The sequence below is a fragment of the Octopus bimaculoides genome, chromosome 5 (assembly GCF_001194135.2).
Source record: "Octopus bimaculoides isolate UCB-OBI-ISO-001 chromosome 5, ASM119413v2, whole genome shotgun sequence".
Classification (NCBI taxonomy): Eukaryota; Metazoa; Mollusca; class Cephalopoda; order Octopoda; family Octopodidae; genus Octopus; species Octopus bimaculoides.
Window position 1 is genome coordinate 72,136,202 of NC_068985.1, and position 10,714 is coordinate 72,146,915.

The 10,714-nt window shown below is 35.7% G+C and overlaps 1 protein-coding gene across 6 annotated transcripts in view; it reads left to right on the forward strand.

The window, feature by feature from the left end:
- The window catches only part of LOC106876215 (roundabout homolog 1), a 336,558-nt gene that overhangs the window by 88,498 nt on the left and 237,346 nt on the right, over positions 1–10,714 (forward strand). For 5 of the 6 annotated variants that reach the window (XM_014924686.2, XM_014924677.2, XM_052967770.1 and 2 more), the window contains exons 14-15: positions 975–1,136; positions 7,685–7,724. In XM_014924686.2, coding sequence (XP_014780172.1) covers positions 975–1,136; positions 7,685–7,724 — 202 coding nt within the window. The remainder of the gene's footprint in view (positions 1–974; positions 1,137–7,684; positions 7,725–10,714) is intronic. The other variant, XM_052967769.1, reaches the window with a different exon arrangement.

The following is a 10,714-nucleotide window of genomic DNA, read 5'->3' on the forward strand; positions in this document are numbered from 1 at the left end:
AGCTTACGTATGTCCTCAGCAGTTACAGCCCATGTTTCACTGCCATGTAGCATGGTTGTTCGTACGCATGCGTCATACAGTCTGCCTTTTACTCTGAGTGAGAGTCCCTTTGTCGCCAGCAGGGGTAAGAGTTCTCTAAACTTTGCCCAGGCTATTCTTATTCTAGCAGCTACACTTTCAGCGCACCCACCCTCACTACTAACTTGGTTGCCCAGATAGCGGAAGCTATCGACTACCTCTAGTTTTTCACCCTGGAATGAGATAGAAGTTGTTTCCTGTTTGTTTGCAGTCTTTATGTATATATATATATATATATATATATATTGTCTATCAAATCCACTCACAAGGCTTTGGTTGGCCTGATGCTATAGTAGAAGATACTTGCCCAAGGTACCACATAGAGACTGAACCAAAGACCATGTGGTTGGGAAGCAAACTTCTTACCACATAGCCATGCCTATGCATTGAAGAAGGATGTAATTTTATATCCATTTGCTATCTCTATTGGTGATCACAAAGTGTCGATCACTGGGCAGCAGAACAGGTGAGAGCAGTGACGGACAAATATTTGAAGGTTACTTATCCTAGATGCACTGTCCCTACTTTCCCTGGAATAATGATATGTTGAACTCACAATTATCATTACCACTTAAATCATAAGGGAACTCCAGCTATGAAGCGATTGGTTAGCCCCCATGTTATCTCTGATCAAGCATGTTTTTGATTCAGAGTCACTGTAACCCATGACCATCTCATCTTTTTGTGACTATTTTATCTAGTGATTTGTTTGCTTTTTGTTGCTTTTTGAGACAGTAGGATGTGATTTCAGATAGATTTAGACATTATATCTTGCATGTTAAGTGACATCTTCCTACATTTTTTTTTTTCATTTTATCCATGTGCATGCATGTGTATATAAATGTAATTGTTGCTGTAATTGTTGCTGAAGACATATTTTTGTTTTTTTGTTTCAGTTCCTGAAAAACCATCAATAATGAGACAGCCTTGGTTTATTGGCATGTTAATTGGGACAATTGGTGGAACTGTGTGGATTGCTTTGTGTATTGTTAGCATTTGGTTGTGTCGCAAGAAGCACACCCAGAAGAAATTAATGGAACAAAGTGGAATGTATAGCAGTAAGTTTTGAAATTATCATTGATCCCTACAATCATGCCATCCACAAAACTTGCTTTACCATTTGACCCTTCCTTCATCTCAATCTCTATGCTATCTACTATAGCCTTCACCATGACATCTGCAACATCAATATCTATAATGCTATCCAGTGATGTATTGTATTATATTGCTCTCCATACTTTCTACCACACCTGGCACCATGCCATATACCACATCTCTTTTTCTATCATCTACCACATCTATCTTCATACCATCTATTACACCTGCCTCCTTATCATTTGCTGCATACCATATACTATGTCAGTCTCCATACTTTCTTCCACAGTTGCTTTGATTGGCATTTTATTTCATTTACAATGGCAAAGTTGACCTCAATGGAATTTGGATTCAGGCTCCAAAGAACCAGAAGAAATACATCTGAATATTTTGCTCATTACTCTAATAATTCTGCCAATTCATCACCCTACCACATCTGACACTATACATCTAACACTTTATCAGCCATCATATTTGTCTATATACTTCCTGCCATATCTACTCTGATACTATCTATCATAAATATCTCTTTACCAACTTCCACACCTTTCTACATGTCATTCACAACTCTTCATATCAACCACTAAATCTGTCTTGCCATCCACCACACCTATCACCATACCTTCCACTACCTCTCACCTTCATTCTATCAACCAAATCTAATACTACAATATCTGTTATACCATCTGTTGCACCTGGCACAAGATTGTTTCTTTTATGTAACCTCTGTAAACTACACCACTGTATTACTGGTACTTTTACATTTTGCCTTTCATTCCATTGAGGGATTTTTTTTTCTGAGAACACCAGTAAAACATTGAGAGAAATAGCCCCACTCTTGTTTTTTTTTAGGAATTTTTTTAGACTAACATTAATCCCTGGTCTTATTGATTTTTAACAAATTTCTTTTTATGTGAAGTTGCAAGGTAGTGCCCACAGATGGTTTTTAAGGCTCACCTAATCATAGGGTATGTATAACTAGGCTTTTATTTGGTTAGTGTCAAGTTTAGACAATTCCTTCCTGCCACTTCCCAAAAACTAACTTTCTTATATTTAGACTGAATAACTTTGATTTCTCGAGACAACCCACCTCACTTTGTAAGAAATGTAGAAGTTGTGCTTATCAATTGTACTGATAGAGAAAGAAATTTGTTTTCATTCTGAATCAGATTTACATGTACAGAAAGCTCAATGCCATATTATTCACAAGCTAGCAGTTCATAGTTAAACCCTTTAGAATTTAAACTGGCCATATCCATCCCAGATATTCTACCTGTTGTATGTTCAAACTAGCCAGAGTTAGCCTTTCACACCTACCCTACAATGTCATTCTAAAAGTGCACAATCACATCATTGAAATCTCAAAGCTATGAGATAATGCATGATGAATTTAAAACAATGTGGATAAAAAAGTGTTACATTTGACAGAGTAATCTGAATGCTAAAGGGTTAAAACAGAATCAAGAATGCATCATGTGAACCTTCCCATTACACAGAATGTGTTTTGTCTCCTGTCAAAAAAAAAAAACAGTCAAGACAGATTTATACTGTAATAAAAGGAACTTAGAATTTGAAATTAACATATTCATTAGTTCATATAATAACAATAATTGTTTCGGATTTAGACACAAACCAGCAATTCTAAGGAGAGAGGGTTAATTATTACTATCGCCCCCCCACCCCATCCTAAGGGAATGAAAAATGAAGTTGACCTTGATTGGATTTAATTACAGAAAGAAGAAAAACCACAAGGTATTTTTTTAATAATGTTGCGATGGTTTTGCTAGCTCACAGCCTTTATTAATTTCTGATTTAAACACAATGCCTGAAATTGTTGAGGAGGCAGAAGTCAATTTACATCAACCCTGTTGCTTAATTAGTACTGGTCAACCCTGAAAGGATAAAAGACAAAATGGGCCTCAACAGCATTTGAAACTCAGAATGTAAAGCCAGAAGAAATGCCACTAAGCATTTTGTCCAACATGCTAATCACCATCATCATTTAGTGTCTGTTTTCCTTGCTGGCATGGGTTAGATGGTTTGACTGGAGCTGGTAAACTGGAGAGCTGCACCAGGCCCCAGTTTGTTTTGGCTTGGTTTCTATAGCTGGATGCCATTCCTAATGCCAACCACTCCATAGAGTGTATTAGGTGTCATTTACATGTCACTATCACAAGTGTCTCTTTTATCTGTCAGCAGTTTGGGTGCTGTTTGGCCACAACCGGTTTCACTTAGCTTGACGTGTCTTCTCAAGCACAACAATTCACCAGAAGATTCAGTGAAACTCAACATCCAAAGATCACATTTCACCACCTCATCCCATGTCTTCCTGGGTCTACCTCTTCCACAGGTTCCCTCCAAATTTTGGTTCACAGCCAGCAAATCTGAAGGGAGAGGGCCAGTTAATACTATTAACCTCAGTACTTAACTAGCACTTTATATCAACCTTGGAGGGATGAAAGGTAAGGTTGACCATGCCAGGATTTGAACTCAAAACTTAAATAGTCGAACTCTGTATAGTGAGGCATTTTGTCTGATGCATCAACAATTCTACCAATCCACCACACAATAATAATAATAATAATAATGATACAGAACACTTCAGGTTATAGGTGAGGAAGACTTTGAGAATAATGTAGTTCTTGGATAGGAAAATTAAACAGGATGTTTACTGTTGGGTTTTCAAGAAATGCTAAATATATAATTTATGAAGTGATAGGAAGAGATGAGACGGGTACAAGAAGTGAATTTTTATTGCTTCAGAGTATTCAGAGAGGCCAAACCAGCTGTAGCACACAGCTAGTGGTAGAAATGTTTGTGAGAGATAAAAAAAAAAACAACAGCTGGCTGCCATTGTTTATAAAATAAGAGTGTTGATGTATTCAGTTAATGCTCATATGAAATTACAAGACCAAGCATTGTTTAACCCCAGCCCAGTCCTGACTGAGGAGACTTATGAACTTAGGCATTCCAGCCACAGTTATCTCATATTTTACTTTTCTTATAAGTCATATAGAAATACATTATCCATTGTATACATCTTTTCTTTTTAAGACAGTAATGATTTGAGGGAGATTTGAATGCTGTTTCTAACTGTTTCAGCAAGCACATAAACATTTCCATATAAGCCAGTATGTGTACATAATTGTTGAATCACAATATGCCCTATTCATCATCATCAATATTTGACATCCATTTTCTATGCTGGCATCAGCTGGACTTCTTGATAGGAACTGGCATGGTCAGAGGCTGCACCAGATTCCATAATCTGTTTTAGCTTGGCTTCTATGGCTGGATGCCCTTCCTAACACCAATCACTTTACAGATTATACTGGGTGCTTTTTACATGGCACCATCACCAGTGCTTTCTCTGTTACCAGTGTTTTTCATGTGGAACCAGTAGTAATTAAATGTAACAAAATGAGTATTTATTAAAACTATGCTTTTGAAAGAAGAAAACCCTTCTGCGATTTATTTGAAGTTCAAACCATCTGGTTTGCAATCTTTGTCTAAAATTTAGGCACATATCAGTATTTAAGTATGGCAAATAAGTCGAAAGATAAGCTGCTATAAATCGGCACAAACTTTCCGGACAACCCAATATTATTAAGGCGGTGAGCAGAATCATTAGCATTGTGGGCAAAATGCTTAGCAGCATTTCAACCATCCTTATGTGCTGAGTTCAAATGCTGCCAAGGTTAACTTTGCCTTTCATTCTTTTGGGGTTGATAAAATAAGTACCAGTTGAATATTGAGGTCAGTGTAGTCAACTTAACCCTCTTGAAATAGCTGATTTTATGCCAAAATTTGAAACCTATATTATGAATTTCTCAGAATGTTCACATATCGCAGTGTTTAGGCATACATTAAGTATGGCAAACATCCTCATAGAGTCATTCCTTGAGGATGGCCAGATTGGAGCAATCTCGAGTATAACCAGCCGAAATTGCAAAGATAATCTGGAACTCGACTGAGGAAAGAAAACTGAATGACCTGTCCTTGTTTCCTTTGTATCGTCTGTCTGGATGCTCTGTTGTCCCTTTTTTGTATCACCTAACTGTCTGGATGTTTTGCGTTCTTGTCCCATTTTGTATTTTATATATATATATATATATATATATATATATAAATAGATAGATATAGGTGTGGCTGTGTGTTAAGAAGCTTGCTTCCCAACCACATGGTTCTGAGTTCACTCCTACCATATGGCACATTGAGCAAGTGTCTTCTACTATAGCTTCAAGCCAATAAAAGCCTTGTGAGTGGATTCGGTAGACAAAAACTGAAAGAAGCCCATCATATATATATATATGTGTGTGTGTGTGTGTGTGTGTGCATCTTTATGTCTATGTTTGTCCCCATCACCATTTGACAACTGGTGTTGGTGTGTTTATGTGCCTGTAACTTAGTAGTTCAGCAAAAGTGACTGATAGAATAAGTCCTGGGGTCGATTCATTTAACTAAAAAAAATTTCTAAGCTGGTACCCCAGCATGGTTGCAGTTTAATTACTGAAACGAGTAAAAGATAAAAGACATACATATATTATTTCTATAGTGATGTTATGTATTTGGTTTATTTTACATCCTTGATATTGTTTGTGGTTATGTTTAAATTTGCTAATGGTTGAAACAAGGATACTAATACCAAATTAAATCCCAAAGCAAAAAAAGCAAAAGGTGAACATACTATGAAGCCTTGTATATATTTACACTATTCCTTGTAATGAATAAAACTTTTGTGGATGGATAAATTAAATCAAATAATTTGGCCATGTGAACTACATCCATTTATTTATATTATTCTCTCCTTCTACCCTGTGGTGTTCATTGCTGGTTTATCTTTTGTTGGTTTCATCGATGATATCATTCCTTTCATTTTAAATAGCAATCATCTCTAAAGAGAAAATGCAACAGCACTAGAAGAGGAAGGAAAAGTACTCCAATGACCTCTCTAATGTTGCCAGAAATTACTTTTACTATCGAATACAGATTAATGTTTGCCAATTTGATGCTGGAAAGTTCATGGCAAAGAAATGCAATTAAGTTGTAATATATATATATATATATATATATGTGTGTGTGTGTGTGTGTGTGTGTATACACACACACACAAATATTGAACATGGCTGAAACAGTTCAGAATTACAATTTTACTGCAGTTTCATCTGTACAATCAATATATTACAGATACATACATGCATATACATACATGCACACACGTGTGTGTGAGAGAGAGACTCTGGGAGAGATAAGCCGATACATAAAAAAAAAATCAATATTTATAATACAACTTATTAACTGCTGAGTAACTGAAAACTTGTTGAAAATGGCACTAAAAGCATCGGAAATTATTTTGCATGAAGAAAATTTAGATAATACAGAGAACAAGTAAACTCAGGATAAGGTTTAGATAACACATCACTTGTTTTCCCTTCCTCTTCACCCAAGTATTTCCCCCCCCCCTTTTTATTGGTTTCAATCATTGGACTGCAGTGATACTGAGGCCCTGCCTTCAAGGGTTTTGGTTTGTTATATCGACCCCTGTACTAGAGTCTCATAATCACTTTATCAATCAGAATAGATATCAGATGACTGAGTTAGCATACTGAGTTACATCCCTTAGGGAATTCACATCGCTTTAGGAGTCAATACCATCTAACTGTCTTTGGTGATATTTTGCTCAGAGCAGTCCTGATTCAGCTGATCTTCTTTCATTACTTTTAACCTATGATCAGTGACATTCCAGTTATGTTCATTATTTTTTTTCTGCAGCCATGGTATTTATATAGGTGCAGCTATGACTGTGTGGTAAGAAGCTTGCTTCCCAACCACATGGTTCCAAGTTCAGTCTCCTTGTATGGCACCTTGGACAAGTGTTTTCTACTATATATCTCAGGCCAACCAATGCCATATGAGTGGATTTGGTAGATGAGAACTGTATTTATATATGTGTATATATCTATGTGTCTGTGTTAGTCCCCCCCCCATCACTGCTCGACAACTGGTGTTTGTGTTTTTATGTCCCCATAACTCAGTGGTTCAGCAGAAGAGACTGATAGGATAAGTACTAGGCTTAAAAAAGTCCTGAGGTCGATTTGTTCAATTAAAACCCCCTCAGGGCGATGTCCCAGCATGGCCTCAGTCAAATGCCTGAAACAATTAAAAGAATGAAAGAATATCAAAACTGCATTATTGAATGTCTTTATCCTTTTTCACATACTTTGAGAAACATTTGGTTGCTATTTGCTCTTAAAGTCCCTCATCAGTTCAATACATTTTAAAGTAAAGGGTCACCTGAAATATAGCATAACCGCCAAGATATAACATCTAGTAAATTAGCATTATAAATTTTTTAAATGGTCTGATATCAGATTTATATCAGGATACATGAGAAATTTAATTCAAGAGATATTATAGTTATTTCTACTACCATCTTTCAAAGAATGCAGAAAAAAATTTAATTCCCATCAAATCGGATATTTTAATTGAAATCTATTTTTTCGTTTCTTTGTTGTGGCAGCGCCTCTTCAAAAACAGGAAGAACAAGCTCGGTAAGTAAAACAAAATATATTCTTTCAAAGTCTTTCAATATTAGAACTATTTACCATTCTACTACCATTAGCATTTGAATGGTTTTGTAACTTTTACATTGTTCTTTTATACTATGTGGCATCAGCATTTTTTAAAATATTTTTTGTTACCCATTTCTCTGCCTTCCTCTCAGTTGCCCTCTTTCTCTGCCCCTCTCTTTCTCTCTGTTTCCCTCAATCAAATGCTTTTTTTTTTTCCCTATGTTAATGAACTTGTTTACATTCAACTTAAAAATCTAAATTACCAAGTGTCAAAATCGTTGCTCTGTAGTGTTGATCATATAAGGCTATAAAAAAAACCTGTTAAATGAAATTGTAATTTTGTGTAATTTGGGTAGAAATTTATATTAAGAGCCAACTTATGCATCATTGATATGTATATCAACAAATATAGTGAATGTGAAACCTCAATTTGAATATTTAGGTTTATTTTTATTCTTAATTTCTTGTGTATTGGTTTTTGTGTTATTTTTTTGTTGTTTTTGCACAAAAGTAACAAACAAATGCAAGTATTACTACTATTACTAATACTACTACTACTACAATAAAACAATAACAACGATGAAAAGTATTCTACTACTGTTGATGATGATAATGATTGCTTTTATTTGCCACAAGGGCAGCAGATGAGGGAACATTACATGGACATTTAATTTTAATAATGATATTGATGATGTATGATTTTAAAAATATTTTTTAATATTTTTATGAGTATGATGATAACAACTGCATAATATTTGATGACAATGACGATGGTAGTGGTGGTAGTAGTGACGAGGATGATGATGATGACAATCATGATGATGGTGGCGATGATGATGAGGACAACGACAATGATAATGATCATGATGACGATGATGCCAATGCCAACACAATTATTAATGATGAACTGGCAAAATCTACTAAAGCAGTTCACTTACTTGAGTTGTAGAACAATTAAAATCTGAGCTGTTCATTTTACAATCCCACAGAACTATTAAAATCCAAGATTTAAACTAAAAATCATGTTATCATTTTCTGAAATGTCACTGAAATGTTAATGTTACATGTGTCTTTTTAACTTACTTCAGAAATGTCTAACTTCCTCTCCTTTAAAAAACAGATGTCTCCTCCTTCCTAATCTATTATTCCATTAATATTATTATTATTATTCCATTATTATTATCATTATTATTATTATTATTATTATTATTATTATTATTCAGTTTATGGTTTCTTCCTTTCTGACTTCAGTCTCTTCTAATCTCTTATCTCATCTCAGAACTTCTTCTCAGTTTCTCTTCATTTACTATTATCAGCAGTAACATCACCCCATCCTACAGACACATTGTCAAACAAACAAGAGTACCTTAATATGGTCGTTCAACCTGCTAGAAATATCAAACAAATATTTTTTTTTAGATCACAACATACCATACCATAGCCACAGGCATGGTTGTGTGGTAAGAAGCTTGCTTCCCAACCACATGGTTCTGTGTTCAGTCTTATTGTGTGGCACCTTGAGCAAGTCTCTTCCACTATAACTTCAGGCCAGCCAAATCCTTATACATACATATATGTGTGTGTGTGTGTGTGTATTATATATGTGTGTGTGTGTGTGTGTGTGTGAGCATATATTTATGTCTGTGTTTGTCCACTGCTTGACAACCAGTGTTAGTGTGCTTTATGTCCATGTAACTTAGCGGTTCAGCAGAACAGACCAATAGAATAAGTACCAGACTTTAAAAAAATAAAAATAACAAGTACTGAGATTAATTCATTCAACTAAAAATTCATCAAGGTGATGCCCCAGTATGGCCACAGTCTCATGACTGAAACAAGTAAAAGATAAGATTCCAACTTAGAAAGGAATGTATATTAATGCTACACAGACATGACAGAAGTAAATAGACACCCTTCTAATAATTAATATTTATTTAAATCTGAAATTATACATTCAAATTATTTACTAATTGTTATAATGTGAATGTTTAATATTTAGCAGACATGGCCCTTGCATTTTTCAATGCAAGGACTCCATTGGGTATGTTAATGATCAGATGACGAATATTCTCTTGAGGAATTTCTTGCTAAGTTTCATGCAGTAATCTCAAAGGATCTGGCTTTGAAGATGCTTTCTTGTTCTTTTTACGAAGTGTCCATTATGTCCCAGAGGTGCTCAATAGGGTTCATATCTAGTAACTGGCTTGACCATGGCAGTTTTTTTAATGCCATTCGCATCGAACAAATCTTTAGCCATGTGACAAGGAGCCCCTTTTTCCATAAATATTCTTCTTGGAAGATTGGCTGTAGGTTGGCAGCACTTGTGGTGATTACTATAGTAGTAGTAGTCAGTGATCTTAGTAATGGTAAATGATGTGGTTGTAGTTGGTGAAGGTATTGACTACATTGATGTTGTTGGCGATGGTGGCAAATGCCATGGTAGCAGTTGGTGATGGTGTTGGTAGTATATGTCCTTGTAGTAATCTTTGGAAAGTTGCTACTCACCAGATATATACCATATGATATATGCATATGAAGATAACAGGTCATATTACATACAAATGCACAGAGAGAATTAAATATAGATTTGTACTTATAGCTGTGTAGCACTGAGCAGAATTACAGTTAAAAATGTGCCCAGCCTTTTTATCAAATGCAGGCTTACATTCACAAGTACATTGTATGAGAAAGGACCATGATGGAAGGTTAGAAGCTGACACTCATCAAACCCATACCAGTACTGAAATCATCATCATCGTTTAACGTCCGCTTTCCATGCTAGCATGGGTTGGACGATTTGACTGAGGACTGGTGAAACCGGATGGCAACACCAGGCTCCAGTCTGATTTGGCAGAGTTTCTACAGCTGGATGCCCTTCCTAACGCCAACCACTCAGAGAGTGTAGTGGGTGCTTTTACGTGTCACCCGCACGAAAACGGCCACGCTCGAAATGGTGTCTTTTATGTGCC